At 38.5% G+C, this 26,078-nt stretch overlaps 1 protein-coding gene across 3 annotated transcripts in view; it reads right to left on the bottom strand.

Moving 5' to 3' along the window:
* RUG1 (Regulator of chromosome condensation (RCC1) family protein) overlaps positions 1-26,078 on the bottom strand; it is a 509,474-nt gene that overhangs the window by 320,804 nt on the left and 162,592 nt on the right. For all 3 annotated transcript variants that reach the window (XM_089373312.1, XM_089373313.1, XM_089373314.1), the window contains exon 4: positions 8,686-8,745. In XM_089373312.1, coding sequence (XP_089229438.1) covers positions 8,686-8,745 — 60 coding nt within the window. The remainder of the gene's footprint in view (positions 1-8,685; positions 8,746-26,078) is intronic.

Below are 26,078 nucleotides of genomic sequence, written 5' to 3'. Positions count from 1 at the left end.
GGTCTGCTGCAAAAAGAGTTCTAAGGTACTTGAAGGGAACTCAAGACCTTGGAATCAAGTATACACAGGTGGACGACTTCAACTTGATTGGATACTCTGATTCAGACTTCGATGGAGACAAAGAAACTGGGGTATCTACTTCAGGATATGCTATGAATCTTGGATCAGGAGCTGTCTCCTGGAGATCACGCAAACAATCAGTACCAGCAGATTCCACAACAGAAGCAGAATACGTGGCAACAGCTGAAGCAACGAAAGAAATTGTGTGGCTCAGGAAAATTCTTGAAGACTTGCAGGTAAAACAAACACAATCAACTCCACTCATGATTGATAACACCTCTGCAATAAAGTTGGCCAAGAACCCAAAGTTCCATGATCGTACTAAGCACATCAATACTAAATATCATCTGATCCGACATCATGTTGAGGCCAAAACAATCCATCTCCGTCATTGTTCCACAAACGAGCAAATTGCAGACATCTTCACCAAAGCGCTTGGAAGAGAAAAGCTTGAAAGATTCAGAACGATGTTTGGACTCACCAACATCCCTTCAGATTAAGGGGGGGAATGTTGACACCTAATCCTCAACGGATGGGTGAACTGGAACGTGAACAGTCATCAAGAAGATGAACTGTTCCGTCTCCTTCTTGTATATAAACAATAGTTCTCTTAATGAAATATCATCTCAGTTGTCTTATGTTCATTGTGGAGTTACCCTGGCCTGACAGTTACATCTCTTATGTGAAGTTGTAGAAATTTTGTTTCTAGATAGTGAATGCTTCATGTATGGACCATGTATAATGAATGAATGTTCCTACGGATGTTTCATTACTGAAATTCATCTTGACAAGCCATTTATCTTGCAAAACGAAGTATAAAGTCTTTGAAGCTACTTTTGTTGTTGCCCTAGTGCCAAGCAAAGTTGTCTTTTAGGCCTCCTTGACCTAGAAAATTCAAAGGTCCATAGTCATAATTCTACCTGACTCCAATCTCCCCAAAGGATTAGGCACTGGTCCACCCAAAGGTGATCACCTTAAACCTATTTTCCTTCTCCCCTTTCCTCTTCTCTAGGTCTAGTGCTTTAGATTACCTAGGGCATCACTTATCTCACAATCTAACCATCTAAATACTTCCATTTTTGGTCCACAATTGAGTTGGTGTGTCCTCAAGAAGCCCTCCAAATTTCATGCAATTCCTACGATGGGATCTTGAGATATCGCAAGCCCTAGCTCGAAGACCAATTCTTGCCGTTAGTTTCCCTTAGGCTAGAAACCTCATTAGGATCCTTACATTGCCTTCAATTGAAAATTCACTCGTTGATCCCTTTCCCCTCCCTAATTAGGTCAAGCATATCATTGGTTGCTAAACTCCCTCCCCTTGACCTAACCTAGGTCCACTTGGTCCTGTGTGGTCCCATATCTTATCAAAGTCAACTCTTCAAAAACCACTTGGGAAACAAAGTTCCACAAGAATTTTATGGTTTAGGAAGCTCCTTTACAAGTCACATTCCCTAAGCTAATCCCTCAAATCCCTATTCCCCATCCTAGAGAACCTTGCACCTTGCTTAAGAAGTAAGCAAGTCCCACTCTTGAGTCTCTCCTAGGAAAGGGTCATTGAGATCACTTCACACCCATCTTAGTTGATCTATTCTTCATAAGTGATTCTCTATATATTGGGTCTCCTCCCATCGATGAAAGTCCATAAAGAGTAGGAAGCTTTAGTTGTGGTGATAGTGGGCTTTAGTTTCATTGTTGCCCTTAGCCTAGTAGTAACCTTTCAAGGATCCCCTTTTAGGAACCCTTCTAGTTTGAGCAGTAACAACCTCAATGCATCATTCATTAATCTCATAAATGTAGCCGATGCATTAGATAGGCCAAATGGCATGACTAACCACTCATACAAACCTTGCCTAGATTTGAAGGCGATCTTCCAGTTATCTTCTTCTTTGACTCGAACCCGGTGATATCCAAACTTCAAGTCTAGCTTGGTGAAGTATTTTTCTTGTTGCAACTGATCCAGCAGATCATCTATCCTAGGCAGGGGGTATTTGTTCTTGAGCATGATTTTGTTCAACGCCCTGTAATCTATACAAATCCGCCAAGTCCCATCCTTCTTTGGCACAATGACGATGGGTGACCCACATGGTGATGTACTCAGTCGAATGACACCCTGTTCTAGCAGTTGTTGCAACTGTTTCTTCACTTCACTTGCTTCTATAACAAACTACCTATACAACCCAATACTTGGCAATCGAGAGTCTGGCAATAGTTGGATCTCATGATCCATGTCTCTTTTAGGTCGTAACCATTTAGGCTCTGGAAATACATCCCTATATGCCTGTAACGACTCCTCCAATTGTTGTTTTTGTTTCTTAGTACACCCCTCTATGGATGCCTTGCCTCTTACTGACTCCTCTACAAACTGACTTTCTCTTAAAAAAAATAGCACATACTTCTTGTTGGAATTGATTAATTTTTTGGCTTGGTTGGCACTTACTAGTGAAATTTTCAACTTTCCTTTGTACGTGTTTATGATGAACGATTTTCCATCCTTGACAAATCAATATTTGTTGGCTCTCCTCATGAATATTGCATCATGCATGTACATGTATGGAATCCCAATCACGACACTACATACATCAAGGGGAACCACATTTAGATCTACTTCATCAATAGAATCAAAACTGATAACAAACCTAATATTACATTGTTTTGTTACCTTTAGCGCTACATCCTTATTTACCCATCCCAGTGGATATGGGTTTGGATGATCACGAACTTCTAGCCCCAACTTCTTGACTAGCTCTACTGCAATGAGATTCGCCTACGATCCTAAGTCAAACAAAGCATCAATCTTTGTCTTCTTGATCTGTACCTTTATATGGAAGAGTTTGGTTATTTCTTTCTCTTCCTATTGTTGAAGGTTACTCAGATTCACCTCCTTCTGCACTAACGTGCAAATGATCTTCTCATCCACATCTGAGTTGCTTTCAACTTGGTTGCTCGAATCTATGGCCATGAGATTCTTCTTCTTATTATCTTTCTTCTTGTTCTTCGGGTTTAGCTCTGGATGCAACTTCCAACACTTCTCCTTTGTATGGTCATCAATGTTGCAATGGTTGCTAGGATCTTTGCACTGGTGTGTTGTGGTTATCGTCTTTTTATCTTTTCCCCCTTTTTGCTTCTTCTTCCCCTCCTTAGAAGCATCTTGTTGATCCTACTTCGATCCACCTAATTATGCTCTCTTAAGGCCTATGATTTCCAGGTATTACGCCTGTACACAAGCCACATCCACCGATTGCAGACATTCTTCCAAGAGCAGCTTCGAGTGCAAAAGCATGTATCCTTTACAGAGCATATGTCTTCCACCTATCTTTATGACTAGCCATGGACTTGGTGAAGGAGGATGTGCAGCGAGGCTCTCTCTCCTCGAGAGGGAATAGTGCTAATCGAGAACACCAAGCTATGCTCAACCTTCTAGTCTTTAAGACTAGCCATTGACTTGGTGAAGGGAGAAGTGCAAGAGAGCTTCTGAGTGTAGGTATTCCTTAAATCCATGGACTTGGCTGAGTACATACCCCAATTTGCATCCTACCCACAAGTCACCCTTATAAAGGGGTCGTGGACTCGATTAAGCTTGTTCAGATTGCCTCCCATCTTGGCCACATGGGAGAGGAGACTTAAGTGTGTGTGATCCTTACCAAGGGCAGACATGCCTGCCATGTACTTGGTTGAGGTAAATTGATCTCCCCTAAGTATTGGATGCAAGTGTTCTACCACTTGATTACTGAGGATCAAGTTGGAGAGGGTCAGTCAGTGGACATAGGGTGTGTGATCTCTACCAAGGTCATTTATGACAACCATGGACTTGGTTGTGGTAGATTGATCTCCCCTATTGTCGTGTGGATCATTATTCTTCTTCTATGGATTGATTCATCATTGTTTAGTTGAGATGAGGTCATGGAGCTTGACCTGGAGACCAGTAGGGTGTGTGTGATCTTTACCAAGGTCATTTGTGATTGCCATGGACTTGGTTGTGGTAAATCGATCTCCCCTACCATTGGTTGTGGATTATTCTTCTATGAGATGAGATGAGCTTCTCTTATGTCAAGACATGTACTTCTCAGATGAGACACAGGGTCGAGACGAAAATTCCTCCCTAGTTGAAAGGAGTGTTGAAATTTGGGGCAGCTTCAAGATGAATTTACCCAAGAGAAATCCAATTACCCCAAGGAGAAACCACCTTGCCCCAAAAAGAGAATTCAAAAATGGATAAAAGAAATATTATTATTGATGTATTCAAATCAACTTGGCACTCCTTCCATTATTATTTGATGTGACAAATTTATTTGAACAAGCAACCATCAAGGCATTTGATAAATATATTTAAATATTAACAAGGGAAAATTAAAAGGATTTTTCACCAAGTCGGCCCTCCAAAATGACATGTCGGCTCCATCAAGGGATGCACCCATTCGCCCTAAGGAAAAACTATACAAAGGCTTCTATACCATTCCTCCTTCACATAAAGGCAATACTTGCATCTTCTGAGGATGGTCTAAGGCAACGATTTTATGGTCTAAGGCCGAAAGTTTGTGATCTGCGAGTGACTGAAAGTCTATGATCTGCAAGCGATAAAAAATTTGTGATCTGCGAGCTACAAAAAGCATGTGCTCTGCAAGCTACAAGAAGTTTGTGATGTGCGAGCTACAAAAAGTATGTGATCTGCGAGCTAAAGAAAGTCGCCATTCTACGATTTTCCTGTGCAAGAAAGGTAAGAACAACGCAAAGTGGTTTGGAGACATATTTGCAAGATTGACATGGGTTGTATAGGTGCCCTAACCAGGGCAAAAAATACTCAGTGACATGCTACAGGAGCCAACTAGAACCGTCTTCAGTTTGAGGTAAGTTTGATTCTCTCTAGTGATTGGTTGCTAGATATGTTGAAAAATGGCAGCTATGGGATGAATTTCCTTGAGCATAATTTCATTTCTGACCTTTCTAGAGTGACTTTCTAAAAATAGAAATTCATGTCTATCTTTGCAACCATGACTTTCCAAAAATAGTAAATCACCTTCCATCAATTCGTAATCATATATATATGATGGAAAATCACTTAACTTGTCCTTAATCAATCTCAATTGTTTAATTTTTAACTTAATCATCAATATTATTATTATTATTATTATTATTATTAATATTATTAAATAATTCAAGTCTCTCAATCATGTCATATGTAACTCCCCTCAATTAATGCATATGTTACTCTTTCTCTCTCTTAATGGATTCATTCCTCTCTCTCTTTAATGCTCTTACGCACCTCTTACACTCTCTTACACACTTTAATGACTCGTCATAAAAAGATTCTTCTTACACCTCTTTAATGCATAAGTTACACTTCTCTCCTAAATGCATAAGTTACACTCCTCTCCTTTATGGCATAAGTTACACTCCTATTTTGGCATGTGTAACTCCTCCTCAAGGCATAGGAGTTACTCCCTCATGAATTTGACCTCCTTGCTCTTCCTATATATTTGTGTCTCTCATCCTCACTTGACACACTTACTTGTGCTTGTGAAAGTAGAATTTGAACTTGAGAGAGAGAGATTTGGAGAGTCTAGAGGAAGATTGAGAGAGAGAGAGGGTATCTTGAAGAGCAAGAGCAGATCTTGGAGACCCAAAGTGATTTAGTGTTTGCATCAACTACTGCTATTAGAGATCTTCTTCAGATTTGGGTGAACTTCTTCATTCTCTCATTGTACTTTGTATCTTTGTTGAACAATTGATTTCTAATAGAAGAAGAATCTGGTTAGTTTTTCCCCTTTCGGATTTTTCCCTAGTCATTGACCTAACTTCTCTGTGTCTCATTGAGTTCTTGGTTGTCTTCTATTGTGCATATGGTTTATGCTCTATCTACAATTACTTAATTTATATTGCCGCATAAAGAAGTTTTTGAATTTAAGTGATTGTAACAGCATAGAACATCTGTTTTTTAATAGGATAATGAGGCATTGTTTGGCATTGAATAACATCCTTCGAATAGTGACTAGGAGGGTAGTCTATAGCTAGTTTGGTGAGCCCTATAATAGAAGGCAAAAAGGGCAGATTTGTCATTGTAAGGATCGACTCTGAGGATGCAAGGAGCAGTCAAGTGGGCTAGTTATCAAGCCCTGGTCATAGTGATGTATGGCAATACATTTGTGTTTATGACAGTGATGTATGGTAGTGACTCTTGTGCTTATGGCAGCGATATATGGCAACGATACAAATGTTTGTGATGACAATAATACTTGACAGTGATATCACCATGACACATAATAGTGGTATGTGCTCCTATAGCAGTAACATGTATACTACTTGAGACAGGGATACATGCTACTTATAGTAATATGAAGGCAGCCCTAGCAGAGGTCTTATGATTGCCTCCTTGATAGACTTGTCTGCTGCCACCTTATGAGGATCCTGAATGATCCAGGGTTGGCCCTAGAAGGCCTAATGTGTTTGATGTTGAAAGACTTGTGTCTCATCATTATTGTACTTTGTATCCCTGCTGAACATTTGATGAATATCTAAGAATAATAAGAATTGATTCTAGGTTTTCCCCCTTGTGGGGCTTTGCCCTGATCTCTGGTCAAAAAACTTGGTGTCTCTATTGTGTATGCTTTTATTCTAATGTTCCTTTTTGTTCCATTACTTTGATGATGTTAATGTTCTCTCTATATAAATGCTTATGAAAATATGGGGTGAATGTAATGTGAAATTTGTTGAAAAAAAATAAAAATGCAATTATCTACAGCGGAGAACTATTTAGCCCTAAAATTAACATATTTCTCTTTAATGATTTTTTTCTTGAATAGCTTGGGTCACAAGCTTTTATTTATGCACCAATTACCCTTTAAAGATGAGGCAGTTTATTGATCAAGGTTCCTTTTATTTTGATTTGCTCATGCATTAGCTAGGAAGTGGGTGACGGCTAATGAGGGGAGTTAGACCTGTCTAGGCACTTTATATTATCCCAAACAATATTTTGCATTTTATCATTACTGCTCATGCTTTTTCCTTTCTGTTGCATCATCCTCTTAGGGAAAAATTTCTGCGCCCCTACTTAAGAATAAGCAAATCAAGGAACCAATACTAGTGATAGATAACATTCAACCCAAAAATTGGGACATGAAACTAGGGGAAGATGGACAGTGACAAGTATGGATTACCATGGGCAGGCAACATCATTCAATGCCTCCTATTTGTGCCCCTCCTAAACAATGGAAAGAAAGGCCTCATAGAAGGTCACATTAGACTGGGGGCAGAGGATCACTGCCAAGGTGAAGCATGGAAACAAGGATACAACCAAAAGCAGTCAATCATCCAATTCAACCTATTATTCATACTGATATGCTCTTAAACATTAAATGAAAGCACTTTGATTACAAATATGGTTAATGTACCTTATAATGGATGACCCACCTTCATCTGACAAATAAGCTAGATGTCACAAAGCATTGACCGGAGCATATATGGAGGGCTTTTGATGCTAGCTATCTGTAAATCACATACGGTCGCTAGCTGGCAAGCTGAACAGAATAGGAGAAAAGTTTTCTTCTAGGAGTTGTCACCCACTTGGGTGTAACAGTCCCCAAGCCCCTGATGACATCCCCACCAATTTTGGAACATTCCCAAGGAATTCCTAGGTCCCCAGAATGTCGGAACACAAGGGAAGAAGGGCTTTTTGGCAGGACACATCCCTGTGTAACATAGGTTCATGGTTTACATAGATACAAAATTTCATATTACACTTGATTTCTTTGATCATAATTCTAAAATTTCACTTGCAGTTTTTATTAAATAAGAATTATGGTTATACCTAAGTTGTTTTTCATCTTGCATATCATATACCTAGGTTATCTTTTGCATTAAGAAAATCTGGAAATCAAATTTATGCATCATAAATCAAATTTGCAAGTTACCTAATGGTTTTTTATTTCATAACCTTAAAGAGGTTTAACAAAAGGTTTTCACCCAAGTTAAAATCTGGAAATCAATTTTAAATACGTCATAAAACCAAATTTGAGTTATAGATTCAATGTGCATGTAACTGCGTAGCTCTTAGTGGATCCAAATGGTGTAGGCTTTAGTTTCTTACTCCTCGACGTGTAGGAAGCATCACATCATCACATCTTCTACATGTTTAATCCTCTTTGCTGAAAAGTCTTATCTTTATTTGGATCTAGTTCATGTGGTGATATTTCTAAGCACAAATATGTATATCATATTTCATCATAAATCAAATTTACATCATATGTATGAGGCCGTCATTTTGATATACTATTTCTAGACTTAGTTGATTTGATTACCTAACATCTAAGGATACCCCCCCTGGCATTAAAAGAAACAGTCAAAAGTGAGAGGAGCCTGGAGAATTGTACTAAGGTGATAGTGTTACTTCTCCTAAGCTTACCTCAGGGTTGCATTCATGGATTAGGACTTTTCCACTTAGATGTGAATTGAAGAGACAACACTGTGCCACTAATCCAGGCACCTTTTCAATTTACTCTGTTATTATACTGTGTTGCATTCACATGATAGGGTAAAACACTTCCCCAAAGAAAAGAGTACGACAATTTTTTATGTCCTATCTCTAAAATATTCCTGACAGAAAAACGTTTCTTAGGATTAAAGAAGCATTACTTTTTCCTAGACCAAGCTGACCATTCAAATTACTTCCCCATGCATATACAACACCTTCCCCTGCGGAGAAAACATAGAACAACAAACCAAATTAGTATATGATTAAAAACAAAGGAATTGCTAACATAATTTTCTAAATTTTAAAAAACACTTTAGAACTAAAATATCAAATACTCCATCAAAAACTTTTAGAACACTGAATGATAAATATGAAGATTGAAACACTGAAATGATGCATCCTCCCTTATACAAAGTAACAAAAAGAATCATAATATCATAAATAGTCTATAAGTTACCTTACTAGTAATGCATATAAAGTTCAAATTATAATATATTAATAATTATCAATACACAATTAAATGATATAAATTAAAATACACCTCATTTAAGTTTTAACATCATAATATCATAAATGCTCTATAAATTACCTTACTCAGTAATGCATATAAAGTTCAAATTATAATATATTAGTAATTATTAATACACAATTAAATAATAAAAATTAAAATACACTTCATTTAAGTTTTAACACACCACTACAATATGAATATCTTCCTGAATGGTAGAACACTTCTCGGTGCAATAAAGCAATTATTATTAATATTTCTAATAATAAGATAATAGGACATAGAGATACCATGTTTTGTATTCATATATAATCTTTGCCATATTAATATATGATACCAAATTAAATTAATGTATATATATTCTATTAAAATAAAAATATACATATTTTATTTTATTAAATTCTACATACATATATAAATATTAAATAAACATACATACTAATAAATTCTATTAAAATAAAAATATACAGGCTTTATTCTTTGAACTTAAACTTATAAAACATTTAAAAAACTTTTGTTATTTAGCTTCTAATGATCAATTTTTTTAACTTCCAGGCACTCTTTTGTAATATAATATATGGATATAAAAAATTAAAAATTTATCAGATTCGGCCTTTGTATATATGTAATATGTGTATAAAAAATTATCAGATTTAGTATTTGTATATAATATATACATATATAAAAAATTTCGGGCGGCAGATATAAATCAGCGGAATTTTCGGGCATAGTGCATACATTTTACTGTATATTTCTTTACTTTTATAATAAAATACGATGAAAAAGAACTCTGGTTTCCGCTTCAAATTTCCGCTGGTTGTGAGGTGGTTCACAGGTAATACAGGGGAAATATCTTTGCAGGGGCAGTCTCCGTGCATGCATTGGCGTTATCTATCTGTCTGCAATTTGTAAACTTCCGGGTGTTACCAGTATCCTGTCTCGGGTTCTATCAGCAGCAGCTCCATTCTCTGGCTCTCTTGCCAGACTTGGTTGCAATCTGTTTGAACTTTGAACAATATAACATCGCACTTTGTATCAAGCCCCCTTCTGAACAGTGAATAACACCAAACCCAACGCTGAACTCCTGCTGTCGTATTTCATCCGTATTTCTCCGTATCCGGATCAGATCCGAGGATCTGTGGATCTTGGCCCCCTTGCTGCCGGATCCGGTAACATAGGGAATATGTGTATAAAAAATTATCAGATTCGGTATTTGTATATAATATATACGTATATAAAAAATTTCGGGGGGCGGATGTTAGGCCCCTATACTACTAGTGTAACCCCTTATTGTTATTAGTACAACCCACTTATTATATTGATGTACCCATGTAGTGCCCATATTGTTACTAATGTGCCCCATAGAAGCCCACTATTGTTATTATTGTGCCCTTACATTATTATTGTTATGTCGGCTCTGATTATGTTATGACCCCTTAGACTCCTATATATAGAAAGGAGGTCTTTTCATTTGTATCATCCAAGAATTGTTCATTTATGTAATGTAAAGGAGGTTGCCCCCTCAAAGAGGCTGAATTCTAAGGCGTTGATCTATCTTTTTTATCTTTTCTTGAGCTAGTTTCATAACATTTGGTATCAGAGCTTTGGATTCTAGGGTTTCGCTGCTCCAAACAGGTCATCGTGGTATTTTCACTATAACTTTTTTTCTGCGACATTTCAGAAGTTGCAAAAAAAAACCCATTTGAGAATAAATCACTCTGAACCTTGGATCCAAATTTCAAAGCTTTTCGCGCTATATTTGTGGAGATATGATCTGAGGAAGTTGGTCTTTTTGCAAACTCTTGAATTACATTCCAAACAGGTGACCTAGGGAAAATAGTCATAACTTTCTCTCTGAGCATTGGATTGAAATTTCGTAAGAAGGTACAGAAAGAGGACGGACTGTAGTTTCTTGTATATCTTTTTCAGAGCCAAAAGTCGAAAAATTGACACGTGGCAATTCATACAAGTTCGCTCTTCTGGAAAGGTCTATAATCAGGTCATCTTGGGAGATTGTGCATAACTCTTTTTTGGAGAATCCAATGTGGATCGGACTGGTGGCATTGGAAAGAGGACACAGAGGGCTACTATAGGTAGCAATTTCAGAACTTAAATATCCGCAAGTACAGAGTTACAGTCGTTTCAAGGTCGAGGTCCTAAAATCAAGAAAAAGCAAGATGAGGAAGTTTGATGGCAAGGATCCGGTAAATTGGATACTTCAGATGGAGCAATATTTTGATCTACATGGTGTACCACTGTTACAAAAGGTATGTATTGCATCTTCATATTTAGAACCGGATCAATTTTTATGATAAAAAGGGCTTTGTTCTCGTAAACAACTTGTTACGTGGTCAATTCTCACGGAGGAAATGCTAGCACATTATGACGATACAAACAGCAACGCCTTCTTTAGAGCAACACCACAACAATTGGAAAGAGTAAAAGGGCTTTGTGACATATTTGAAAGTAAAATTATGGCAACAAGGAAGTCTACCCCTCACAACTTTAAAGATGGACATGTTGTTTCTCCTAGCCTTCCACAACCTACAAGGGTTACACCACAACAATTGGAAGAAAAAAGAGAAAAAGGGCTTTGTTACAATTGTGATAGCAAATGCACTAAAGGTCATAAGTGTGCTGAGAAGAAATTATTTTACATAGAGTATGAAGAGGAGGAAGAAAAGGATCAAGAAACATCAAAAGAAGAGGATATATGCCAGGACCCGACCCCAGAGAAAGAAGAAATGAATCAGAACATATCTTGTAAACTATTGGCAAGAATGACCACTCCTCAAACTCTCAAGATAGAAGGACATATCAAGAAGAAAAAGGTGCAAGAAGTGAAAGATCACATCAAGAAAGAAGAAATGAATCCAGCCATATCTTGTAATTCACTGGTCAAAATTACCACTCCTCAAACTATCAAGATAAAAGGACATATCAAGAAGAAAAATGTTCAAGAAGTGAAAGATCACATCGAGCGTCAAGAAATGAATCCGACCATATCTTGTAAAGGATTGGAAGAAATTACCACTCCTCAAACTCTAAAGATAGAAGGACATATCAAGAAGAAAAAGGTTCAAGCAGTGAAAGATCACATCGAGAATCAACAACAAGTTCTCCAACTTTTAAAGGATAACGCCACTTCGATGCAAAATCAAATGAAACAACAGGTAGATCAACATCATAGTGAAAAATGTTTTGATGTAGGCGACTGGGTATTTTTACTGCTACATCTAAAGCAAGCTATTTATGAGAAGGAAATGTTGGCAATACTACATGTACTTAAAAAATGGCGACCTTACCGAATGGGAAGACTCTTCAAGGATGAGGATGTGGAAGCATTGTTTTGTGCTATTTCTATTATCCAACCAGATTGGATAAACGAAGCAAGGGATGAATGGAAAGACAAAGAAGTATGGCCACTTATTCAAAAGTTGCAAAAGATCTCAATTCAAACAATATTGCCACATATTGAAAAGGAAGGAAAAATCATATTGGAACCTGGGGCAGTCACAGAAACAAGAACCCGACAGCTACGAAATCGATCAATTTCAGAGTATCTCATCAAGTGGAAGAACTTACCCGCTGAAGATTCCACATGGGAGGACAAGAATTTTATACAGAAGCATCAAGAACTACTCAAGCGTTGAGGACAACGCTTTTTGAAGGAGAGGGGCATGTTAGGCCCCTATACTACTAGTGTAACCCCTTATTGTTATTAGTACAACCCACTTATTATATTGATGTACCCATGTAGTGCCCATATTGTTACTAATGTGCCCCATAGAAGCCCACTATTGTTATTATTGTGCCCTTACATTATTATTGTTATGTCGGCTCTGATTATGTTATGACCCCTTGGACTCCTATATATAGAAAGGAGGTCTTTTCATTTGTATCATCCAAGAATTGTTCATTTATGTAATGTAAAGGAGGTTGCCCCCTCGAAGAGGTTGAATTCTAAGGCATTGATCTATCCTTTCTATCTTTTCTTGAGCTGGTTTCATAACAGCGGATATAAATCGGCGGAAATTTCGAGCATAGTGCATACATTTTACCGTATATTTCTTTACTTTTATAATAAAATACGATGAAAAAGAACTCTGGTTTCCACTTCAAATTTCCGCTGGTTGTGAGGTGGTTCACGGGTAATATAGGGGAAATATCTTTGCAGGGGCAGTCTCCGTGCATGCATTGGCGTTATCTATCTGTCTGCAATTTGTAAACTTCCGGGAGTTACCAGTATCCTGTCTCGGGCTCTATCAGCAGCAGCTCCATTCTCTGGCTCTCTTGCCAGACTTGGTTGCAATCTGTTTGAACTTTGAACAATATAACATCGCACTTTGTATCAAGCCCCCTTCTGAACAGTGAATAACGCCAAACCCAACGTTGAACTCCTCCTACCGTATTTCATCTGTATTTCTCCGTATCCGGATCAGATCCGAGGATCTGTGGATCTTGGCCCCCCTGCTGCCGGATCCGGTAACATAGGTTTTCCTTCATAGAAGTAAATGATTAACAAAGTCTAAAGACAAATCTAGAAACTTATGCATTTAACTTTGGTTTTTAATTTTTTGCGGGGAGACAGAAACTCAATTGAAGAGCAATAAACAAAGACATGGTGGGCTTGGTCAAATGGTTATAAGTTGGCAACCATGATTGATTCTTGAGACGTCATGACATGCACATAAAAAATACAACTGCTTAAGTTGGATTGTACTCAAACAACAAATAATGTTGATGGCATCAATGACATTGAGGGAGATTTCTTTGCTACGTTTTCTAGTTTTAAACAAGCCTGCTATAGAAAGAGTTCACAGGTTCAAACATCAAATGTTTCCTCAATAGATTGTGTCATAAATTTAGAATCATATTTATCTCGAAGCTCCTCTTATATGGATCTACAGGAAGAACTGGTGAGCATTTCTTTTAACTTGGCAAGAAATACTTGAAAGTTGAAAAGCAGTGAATCAACCTAAAGAAACAGCTACAATGAAATATATGAGTCTAAGTTGCAAGAAACGTAGGCCAGGGGTCCGTTTCCGGCCATAAACGAAACGGAAAAGAGGAAACTCGTACCGTACGGCCTGGAAACTCATTTCCGGCCGTACTGGCCCGTTTCACGCTGGGAAACGTGACCAGTATGGCCGGAAATGAGTATCCAAGCTGTACGGTGGAGTTTCCAGTTAACACTTGGCGTTTTCTTTTATTTTTTTAAATTTGTTCGCTTCTAATTTTTTTATTGGGCAACTAAAATATCTTCTGGACGCTTCTAGATGCCTCTCAAGTTATAAAAAAGAGGATTTTTTTGAGTGGGGCAGCCTAATGTTCAAGCCTATGGCCCTAGTGTTGATATGCAGTTCATGGTAATGAAAAATAAAGCAGAATGTCACTTTTACTTAAGTTTTTAACATTACTATGAAATGACTCAGGATGTTTGAGAGTGGTTTCGCCCTCATTGGATTTCATATGGAGAAAGTAGAATTTTAGATCTCACTCAAATCCAGCGGACTTATCTGTTTTTCAAGATTTCAAGATTGGAGGATTGCAATGTTTCCATTGGATTTTGTCATGTACTAGGGTATGGAACTTGTATTTAATCAAGAGAACCAAGCCCTCTATGCAGGGGAGACTCCCAATAATCAAGAACACGTAGGGTACTAGGGTATGAAACTTGTATTTAATCCAGAGCACTAAGGTCGTTCGACGATGTAGGAGGAGACTCCCAATCAAGCACGAGACAAGAAATTAGAAATTTCTCGTGGCTGATTTTGGATATTGATATTTTCATTATGTGATCATTCATGAGTAAATGTGATGTAAACTTAGAGACTTATAGTTTATGCATTGACAATTGACAATTTAATCATAGTGTAATAAATTAGAATGTATCATGTATGCTTTATGATTGCACATATTTCTTAAATGTCCTAATATATATATATATATATATATATATATATATATATATATATATTGCATTTCCCCGTTTCGTGCAACTTAGATATGAGTTCACTTTTTTACAAACATTTTAAAATAAGGCAAAATAAACTATATTAAAACAAACACAGTGTGAACATCTATGAAGATTTTCTGAAATGACATAACTATGGTAATGACCATTTATTTGTAAGTCACGTCCTAAAATCCAATCTATCTCAAACATGCAAAGATAAGAGTTATCGTTAAGATTTACTAGATCAAACATATCCTATGACTGAATTTTTGTAAGAGAAGTTGATTTTTTTTATAAGAGAAGTACAAATGTGTAGCTGATGACATTGATTCTAAGACAATGCTACATGTATTTGACCCTCAGATGTCATTACCATTTTTCTCATGTAACCAAACTGTTTTGATTAGTATCTGATTAAAATTCAATATGCAGACACTTTTCTCTTTCATACTTTTAGCCCCCTTCAGAATAGAATATGTAATTTATTGATAGTACAAAGGTGCTTCTAAAAAGATCCCTTGACCAATGTACTTGTAATATTCCAAATGGAAAAATACCGTAGATAACAGAAGCAATGAACTAGCTACAGCTACAAAATTTAGAAATGCACAACCACACATATTTGAACACCAAAATATGAGAAACAACTCTGAGTCATTGGTACAATAAATGAGATCAGAGGAGCCTAGGCTTGCTACTTCAAGCTATGGAAGGAATCCAGGAGTGACTACAATGCTCAAATGTTGGAAAGATCCCCCAAGAAGAACTGCGCATGCCCAGGAAGCACTGATCACTACTGCTGGAAGGAAACTGGAGGACTGCTCTGAAGAGTACCAGGAATGAACTGAAACTCTAATGGTGGCCTCCTCACTAGATACCCGGCAAGACCCAGAAATATCTCACAAACCCAAGTAGTGGAAATGGTCCCAAGGTGAACCGTGCCCTCCTCCAACACTTTTTACCGCTTGTTGTTGGATGGAACTAGGAATTCTGCCCTCATAGGTGCTCAGAAAATTATGCAACATTACTCCTAGCCTCCTCTCACCAAACCCACAAAAACCCAGAAAGGGTTTGGGCTGACTCCCCTGACCCCTAGTGACCCCCCAACAAGTGCAAATTGCCTAATCTAGCCAGAAAACATCCCATAGTTTTGATATTACTAAATTATGCCCCAAATCTACCCCTGGAAATTTCTCCCAACCCCAGTGAATTTTCCACTGAGAAATACCTCCTATCTCTAGCCCTTATCTCTCCACAAATTCTTCTCCCTTCTTCCCTTGCGCAAGCTAAAACCCAGAAACCCCTACACAATGTTCAGAGTGAGAGAAATGGTTCCTCAAAATCTCTGCCTCACAACCTAACAAATTCGCTATAAAATCTTTGGCAATGTGTGGGAAAAACTCCTACAAATCCTTCGAAACTCTAGCAATCTATAATAGATCTCAACTAGGGTACTTCAAACAACTTCTGCACCCAAGGAAAATATGCACCAGTTGGAAATGATCTGCAATGTAGCTCCTTTAGAAGTCTTGAGATAGACTTCTCTCTACTCTCTTAGGGTGACACTTGGAGTTCACCGAAGGTAGAGGTGGAATTCCCACTTGGGAATCCCTCGGGCTAAACAGCACTGGTTGACTTGGCTAAACAACTCAAGAAAACTTGTGTTCAGAAGTTAAATTGTCAAAAGATGTAAATGACGACCTCTTCTCCTTATTTATAATTGTTGGCCTCCTTTTCTCCCTTGGTGGCCCCCACTCTTTCTCTCTCCTAACTCGCACTCCCTCCTCTTTCCTCTCTCCTCTAAGAGTGTGAGTTCCCTTCTTGGGCCAAATTTTTCTCTCCTCCAAGAGTGTGAGTTCTACTAGAGCTGCAATTTCCCTTTTTCCTCCTAAGTCCCAATGTCAGAATTGCCTCCTCTTCCAAAAATCATCTCTAATGCAAAAATCAAAATTAGAGATATTACAGTCCTCCCCGCCAAAAATTTCTTGTCCTGTTGATCACCACTATCACCACCAGTAATACTAGGGTCCCAAATGTGCCACTGAGTCATCTGCGATCTCTGCATTTTCTGGTCATGAAGGAATCCCGCGATACCTGGATCCCAACCCATCTTGATCACTGTGAAGCACCCCTTGCTCTTCTCACTAACCAGCCAGGTATATGTACCGGAAGCCCTCTACATACTATCAATAAGTAGAGCATCATGATAATGTAGGACTTTGTCCAACTCCCCATGAAGCTACCCTATCGAGTAGTCCACCTCCTACACTCCCAGAGCAAACTCCTAAAGGTACAACCCAATCCCCGTGGGGATGAAGTCTCTCTTTCATGGGCTTCCCCTGATATCCTCTTGCTAACCAAACTGCCATGTTGATGAAGTCCCCCACGCCATCAGCGAGTCACAAAAGCCTAATAGAAGATCTGAACAATCTTTCCCAGTAGAAATCAGCTCATCCCCAAGGGTAGTTGTACTGCTAAGTCCTGTGATGTATGGATCCCATGCTAGTCTAAAAAGTGTGCCAACATGTTGTCGTTGTCAACTCTGACAATGATGGTATGTCCATCATGTTCAACCTATATCCTCCTCTCCTGGGACCTAATGCAAAATATCTATATAGTTCCAACGCATCTAGCCCAGGCATCTCCATGATGTCACGCCTATCCATCCAACACTCACCCTGATCTGTAGCAGCAACAAGGAAAACCAACCTTGCCATGTGACAAAGGCCTCAATGCTCCCCCACATGTCAAACCAACTGTGAGTTGGGTCATCCTCTGCCCTGATCCCACTCATCACGAAACAGTGTCCAATCAACCAACCAAATCCTTCGATCCCACAGCCAGAATGGCTACGGCATAGTCCTGACAGTTGTTGGCACCAACTTGTATCACGTCTCAGATCCCTGCATGCAATCAATATATGGACTCCATACATCATAAACCAATCTGGTGCGTGCAAAACTGCTTTGCACTAGCCATACCACACAGTGGAAGTCATTGAGATCACCCCCCGTGAAGACACTTTGATGGATTTTTGGATCAAGCAAAGGAAAGAGGTATTAGGGACCTAAAGGAATGCTAGGGTTTGAAGGAAACCTTAGGGAGACCTTGTTCTAGCAAGAAAAATCAAGGTTTGGGAGAAATCCTTGATGAATGTCATGAGATTAGGGTTTGCGAGAAACCCTTGGAGTGTTTTGAGAAGAGGGGCCTGAACATGATAAGGGCTTGGGTTCTACAAGTATTTGAACCCTAGTGTGTCTATGATAAGTGAGAAGTGTTATAGCATCTGTGACCGACTCAATGTAACCCTAGATGGGGTAGTCTCCCTATAGGAGATGGTATGTTACAATGATCACCTTATTGACAATTGGACTTGGTTGTTGATGAAGAAGATTGAGGATATTGAAGGTGCCCAAGTTGAGGCAACTCCTCTTTTGCTGATAACTGTGATATAAGGTTGATCTCTTGTGGTACCTCATGGTTAAGTAGGAAAGGACCTAGAGTAGGAATTTTGTTGATGCTCAAAAGATTTCATTTCTTCTAAAGGCAACATTGGCATGTGGTTGATGGACACTAGTGACTCTTGGAGGCTAGATCAAGAAGGAGTTGGTCACGTCCTTCAATCCTCACTAAAGATTAGTACTTTCTAGACTTATGTTATTTCTTTATAACATTGTTCTTGTTTAAATTTATCATTTTAGATTATTGCTTATCCTTCCTACATTAATACTTGAGTATTTGAATACTTCTAACTTCTTGATGAAGATGTGATAAACGGATCCTTCTTGGGGATCATCTGGAGGCTAACAAGTGCAAGAAAACAGAGCTAGTGCAAGAAGAGAAAGTTGGTGCAGGAAGAGGAAGCTAGTGCAAGAAGAGTAAGTTGATGCAAGTAAATGAAGGAGCTAATCTCATACCTTGAGAAGAAATACAATCCTGCACTATCATCAAGTAAACGCTCTTTATGTTTATTTAATCTGCTATCATTGATCTTGTTCGTATTCTGGGATTAGTAGAAACATCATAATGGACTTGGTCCTCAACATCAAGAGTGAGGAGGATATAGAGTTGAGGAGGGCATTGAGTCATCCCATGATTAAGTATGGCTCTTGTAAATGATCAAGCTCAGAACTTCAAGGAAAAATCCTAGACTTTCAGGTTGATGTCCATGATTGAAGAACATTCCTATGCAGAGGGAGCAATATGTATGATTGAATGCAACAGTTCGATGAGATAGAGCAATATGTCCTTCATGCAAGGATCATTCTTGATGACAGAGATGTTGCAGTGTCAGTTGCTTCCGCAATTTTAAATAGTGATAAGGAATATATTCTTAAAGGGAGAAGACTTATGATGTGATTCCAACACCTATTTTCTGATACGTGTAAATATGGTTTCTCCATGATCTACTCAAAGAAGAAGCATGTTTGGAGCTACCTCAAGGATTTGAGGTGTATAAGTGGAAGGCTCATGATTGCAGATTGAAGTAAGAACTCGAGCAAGCCCTTTGGTTTTGGCATACTTGATAGTCACGTAATGCAGAATTCGACCTCTCTTCAAGGTTGTAGGTATATATTTGATATTTGGTTTTATATGTTGACAACTTATTTCTGATAGGATCGGATCATCTTAGTGTTCAATTGCAGAGGGAGCTGAGCTTTGAGCCCAAATGATCAACATCTCAAGATTGGTGATGAGGACTTCCTTGTTAAGAAAAGTATAGTGAAAAAGATTTGGCATGATGCTTTACACTGAAGCAGTTGAGAGAGAGACTCCTCTCCATATACATTTTTCGTTGAAACCTGCAATGAGCAAGCAATCTGATGGATCCTTGTTTTACGTAGAACCTAGACATGTATATTGGATCGTTGATTAAACATGTGCTGAAATATCTACATGAAATTATTGGTTATGGACTTAAACACACTACCAATGACGTGAGACTTCATGGATACACTAATGCTGACTGGGTTGGAAATGTTATCGATAGGAAGAGCACATCAGGGTGCTGCTTTAGTTTGGGTCTTTCCATGATATCCTGGATGAGTAGGAAGTAGAACTTTGTAGCCTTGAGTACGTCCGAGACAAAATATATTGTTACTAGCATGGCTAGCTGCGAGGCAGTATGGTTGAGGAAGCTCTTTGGAGCGCAGTTTGAGTAGTTTTTGGATACGACAGTGATATATTGCAACAAAAATAGTGGGATATGATTAGCAGAGAATCCCGTGTTCCACAACAAGTCACTGCATATTGAGATTACGTATCACTATATTCAAGATATGGTGCAGAGAGGAGCTATGAGACTCCATCACATTTTGATTGATGAACAGGCAGACAATTGGATTCTTGAGTCGCAACATGTAAGCTTGTGGCTGACCCGATATTCTCTAGGTGCCATGCACTATGCCCAAGACTAACAATCGTACGCCTAATGAAGACGCCAATGAGAGGGAGGGGTGACACATGATCGAGGGCATTGAGCTATGCTCTTCCCCCCCTATCTGAGCTCCCAGGGAGAGGAATTGAGTCAGAAAGCTCATAGGGTTGAGGGAACTCTCGATAATAGGATAGTTGTGATCTTTACCTCACGGTAAGTAGTATCCTGCCTATTGTTTAACAATAGTATAGTTGTGATCCTTACCTTTCACGGTAAGTAGTATCCTGCTTATTGTCACCTTTAAATGTGACAGAGTATACCCCAGTTGGCATCCTACCCACAAGTTGGGCTTGTTGGGATTGCCACCCATCTAGAAAATGGGTGAGGAGACTTGGGATAGTTGTGATCCTTACCATTTATGGTAAGTAGTATCTTGCCCAAGTGAAGGGATGCAGATGTTCTACCACTAACCATTGAGGGTCAAGTTGGGAAGATCAGTGGAAAATAGGATAACTGCGATCCTTACCTTTTATGGTAAGTAGTATCCTGCCTATTGTGCTAACAATAGGATAGTTGTGATCCTTATGATAAATCATATCTTTCCTATTGTCAATCGGATATAGGGTGGCAGATTAATCTCCCCTATTTTTCGTGGATATAGGGTGGTAGTCGGAGCTCCTCTACGATGATTCTTCTCCTTTAGATGAAGACATCATTGTTCAAATGATGATTAAAGTTGAGACAAATTAAATTGATATGTGATAGGATGGATGTTGTGTTGATGCAGCTAAGATGAAGGTCATGAGATTTGACTTAGAGACTGGTATGGTTTGGAGGATCAATCTCACCTACCATGGATTATGGATTATTATTCTTCTTCTTTAGATCGAGACATCATTGTTCAGATGATGATCAAACTTGAGACAAGTTAAATCGATATGTGATAAGATGGATGCTTTGTTGATGTATCTGAGATGAAGTTCATGAGATTTGACTTGGAAAATAGTACGGTTTGGAGGATCAATCTCACCTACCATTGATTGTGGATTATTCTTCTTCTATATGAGACCACATGCATGATGATATCGTTGTCTGCCTTCTTATATTAAGACATGTCATCTAAGATAAGACTTTTGATGTAGATGGAAATTCCTCCCTAGCTAAGAGGAAGTTTTGAAAATTTGGGCAACTTCGGGATGAATTCCCATAAAAACCCTAGGCCCTAAGAAAAGTCCATCTTGCCCGTCAAAAGAAATGTATTATTAACATGGCACAATTGAGGGAAAGTGAATTGTTTTATATATATTTAATTTAAATCTTATATTTCCCTCCAAAAAGATCACAAGTCAGCTCTATTTTTAGATGGACCTGTTTCACCCAACGAATTATATAAATCTACAAGTCTTGAGACTCATTCGATATATCAAGAAACAAATTCGATTATATTTGCGTCTCGACTTCTTTATTTATGGTTCACTTTTATTTTTAGTGGTTCCTTTTGCTACAATGGCTCGCTTATCGTTTAAAGTGTCCCGTCCCCTTGATGGCTCACATCGACTATAGGGTTCATTTTTATCTTACATATAATTTATGGTGGCTCGCATGTCATCGCTTGGCATCAATGATATCGTTTGGCATAAATAACATCATTTGGCACAAATGGCATTGCTCTTACACATTGGAATCGCTAATTTCTAAGGCATCGTTATTACACATTGGAATCACTAATTTATAATGCATCGCTTCACAGTGTAGTGCATGTTGATTTGTGGCTCGCACTCTTACTTGTGTATCTCATTCCTCTGAGGATCAAATCTTATGCATCACTTTACACTCTAGCATCATCACATACATAAACAGGGGCATTGTAATTTCCAAAGGCATCGCATTAATTTTCAAAAGCATCGCATACAAGACCTGAGGTATCGCATTCATTGTTACACATCACAGTGGCATCGTGGTTCTACATATTTTGCACTCTAATGTATGTGCTTGCATTGTGATAATGGTAACTATATTCATCATAAGACAGTAATTTACAATATCACAGTGCCCTAGAATATGTTGGACATTGTCTTGGATAGTGACTAGAATATGTTGGACATTGACTTGAACTATGACTAAAATATATATGAAATTGACTTAGACTTGGACTGTGACTTGACCCATATATAACAGTGAGGAGACTTGACCATGATCTTGACCTGGACACACACACACACATATATATATGTATATGACATGACAAGAACCTTCATATGGCATTGACCATAAATTATACATATCAGTGTACTTGATGATGACTTACTATTAATGACAATAACAAAATTTGATGTGACAAGATAGTGACACTTATTGTGACAATAACCTTATGACAAAGACTTCGCTACAAGACAATGATCGATATACATGATCATGACAATAACAGTATGACTTGGCAGTGACCTAATGTGGCAATAATTTTGTTCGTATATTCATATGCTACAGTGACCTAGCTCCATAATGACAAGGACCTTGCTTATGATTTAGTGATGACAGTGTTGATATGACAAGTTGATAGTGTTGCTTTAATGATGATGATAGTGCTTCTATGACAGATATGGTAGCAACTCTTTTGGATTAGCATTGCTCAGTTCACAAACGAAGTTGTGAACCGACTCTAGTTGGCCCTAGGTGTTGAAAATTGACAGCGATTGGATGAATTTCCTTGAATAGAATTTCATTTCTAACCTTTCTAAAGTGACTTTCTAAAAATAGAAAGTCGCGTCTATCTTTGCAACCATGACTTTCCAAAAATAGTAAATCACCTTCCATCAATTCGTAATCATATATACATGATGGAAATTATCTTAACTTGTCCTTAATCGATCTCAATTGTTTAACTTTTAACCTAATCATCAATACTACTATTATTATTATTATTACTATTATCCTCTTTATGATATTATTATATTATTATTTAAAAGAAATCCAATTTTCTCAATCGTGAGACTCAATCATGTCATATGTAACTCCCCTCAATTAATGCATATGTTACGCTCTCTCTTAATGGATTCAATCCTCTCTCTCTTTAACGCTCTTACACACCTCATACACTCTCTTACACACTTTAATGACTAGTCATAAAAAGATTCCTCTTCCACCTCTTTAATGCATAAGTTACACTTCTCTCCTAAATGCATAAGTGACACTCCTCTCCTAAATGCATAAGTTAGACTCCTCTCCTTTATGGCATAAGTTACACTCCTATTTTGGCATATGTAACTCCTCCTCAAAACATAGGAGTTACTCCCTCATGAATTCGACCTCCTTGCTCTTTCTATATATTTGTGCCTCTCATCGTCACTTGACACACTTGTGCTTGTGAAAGGATAATTTGAATTTGAGAAAGAGAAAGTTGGAGAGTCTAGAGGAAGATTGAAAGAGAGAGAAAGAGAGTCTTGAAGAGAAAGAGCCGATCTTGGATCGTCAAAGTGATCCAGTGTTTGCATCAGTTGTTGCTATCAGAGATCTTCTTCAGATCTTCATTCACTCATTTTACTTTGTATCTTTGTTGAACAATTGATTTCTAATAGAAGAAAAATCTATTTGGGTTTTCCCCTTGTGGGTTTTTCCCTGGTCATTGACCTCCCTTCTCTGTATCATTGAGTTCTTGGTTGTCTCCCATTGTGCATATGGTTTATATGGTTTATGTTCTATCTACAATTACTTAACTTATTTTGCAACATAAAAAGGTTCAGGATTTAAGTGATTGTAACAGCACAAAACATCAAAATTTCCACAAGGTATCAGAGCTTTGGTGAAGACAAGCTCTATTTCCAGCTATCTTTTTGTTGAAATATCTCTTGATGTCGGCTCCATTTGCAGCTCTCTTTCTGCTTAAATATAGCTTGTTTTTCGCTCCATTTGTAGCTCTCTTTCTGCTTAAATATAGTTTGTTGTCTGCTCCATTTGCAACTCTCTTCTGTTGAAATATAGCTTGTTGTCCACTTCGTTTGTAGCTCTCTTTCAGCTGAAATATAGTTTGTTGTTCGCTCCATTTACAAATCTCTTTTTGCTAAAATATCTCTTGTTGTTCCTTCTACTCATTTTCTGCTGAAATTTCTCTTCCCTTTTGGTGCTGAAATATCTCATTTCTAGTCGAAATATCTCTTACTGTCCTTTTCTATTTGCTACTAAAATTTTGAGATGATCAAGATGTCTTCCTCCTACTTTAAGAATAAAGAGAAATTGGTTGATGCTTCAAAATTCTTCCCTTGGAAGGCCAGATTGGATATTACTCTTAAGGAACATGAGGTAGCAGAACCAACTGAAAACTCCAATGTTGTTATCAAGGGCATATACAAGAAAGGAGAAGTCAAGGCTAAAAATATTATCTGTAATGTTTCTAACTAGGAAATTCAGTGATAAACAAAGCAAGCAGACAAACCAACAATCAGAACTGAGAAGCAATCACCATACACCCATGAAAATGCTAGAAATAGAGAACTTCTGAGCCATTTTATTAAATCATCGTGGGAAAATACAACAGTGAATGGGATGGTGCACCTAGGCTTGTCTCAAGGACAAGGTGACAAAATCCAAGTGAGCAAATGATGATCTGAGGGTTGCCTAACTGCTACTCCAGAACTGATCCATGCTGCCCAGAAAATACACTATCTTCTGGAAAGGAAGTGTTGGAATCACTTCCTCCCGTGCTAAGAAAATTATGAAACTTCATCTCCTTGATCCTCAACAAAAACCCACCAAAACCCAAGAAGGGTTTGGCCTAGTTCAGAGTCTTGAAATTCGAACCCCAAGCAGTACATCCTCCTGCTCAAGCTGGCAAACTCAACCTACTTGAATGATGTTGGGAAAGCTCTCCAAAACTGCCCCAAATCACTGAGATGTGATCCCTTATGAATTTCCTCCCTTCCCTGATGTGATCCCAATGTTGTGGCTCTCTCCCTCAATGCCCATGTGATGCCCAATCTGGCCCTCTGCGCAGTCCTCCAAGGCTGAGTTTTGAACTACCCAATTGTTGCACCCACCTGCTCCAAAACTCCTCCCCAAGGCTGGCCTCCTGATATCCTTCAACTCTCCAAGTTCCTCCGGCAAGTGTTGGCCCAATGAAGCTCTGATCACAACTGCGTGTTCCCTTCTCTGCTGGCCCAGAAATACGCACTGTTGGTTTGTGGGCTGAGTGTGTTGGCTATGAATCTTCCCCGATGCTCCTCAAGGTGCTCTGAAAATGCCTTCCTAGGGTGGCACTCGTAGTCCCCCGAAGGTAAGGTTGAATCTCCCGCTTGAGAGATTCGTGGCTAAACAGCCAGTTGACTCGGCTAAGCAGCTCGAGCAAATAGTGAAGTGATTTCGATGTGCAAGTATGAATGAATCCCCAAGTGAGGAGCTCTTCCTCCTTATAACTTCGTGGGCCTCCCTTTTCCTCATGTGGGCCCCTCCACTAGCCATATGATTTCCCCTCCAAGGCAATTCGAATTGCCCAATGCATTTTCCCATGTGGGTGGCCCCCACCTTCCACTAGCAAATTAATCCAGCCTTCATTTCTCCTAAGTCCCTAAGTCAAAATTGCTTGGGTCCTTTACTTAACAAAATTTTGTACAAAACTGGGGAGAGACCAAAACCTGTTATAAATTTATTTGGGAAGGTACATGACATTATTCTTGACTCTCTTGGAAACCACCTCATCACTTATGTCTCCAATTTGAAG

Source organism: Pinus tabuliformis, chromosome 8 (assembly GCF_031772625.1).
Source record: "Pinus tabuliformis cultivar Carrire ecotype Pingquan chromosome 8, CPIR1, whole genome shotgun sequence".
Taxonomy (NCBI): domain Eukaryota; kingdom Viridiplantae; phylum Streptophyta; class Pinopsida; order Pinales; family Pinaceae; genus Pinus; species Pinus tabuliformis.
The sequence above is the reverse complement of the archived record's forward strand: the minus strand, read 5'-3'. Positions and strand labels throughout refer to the sequence as shown.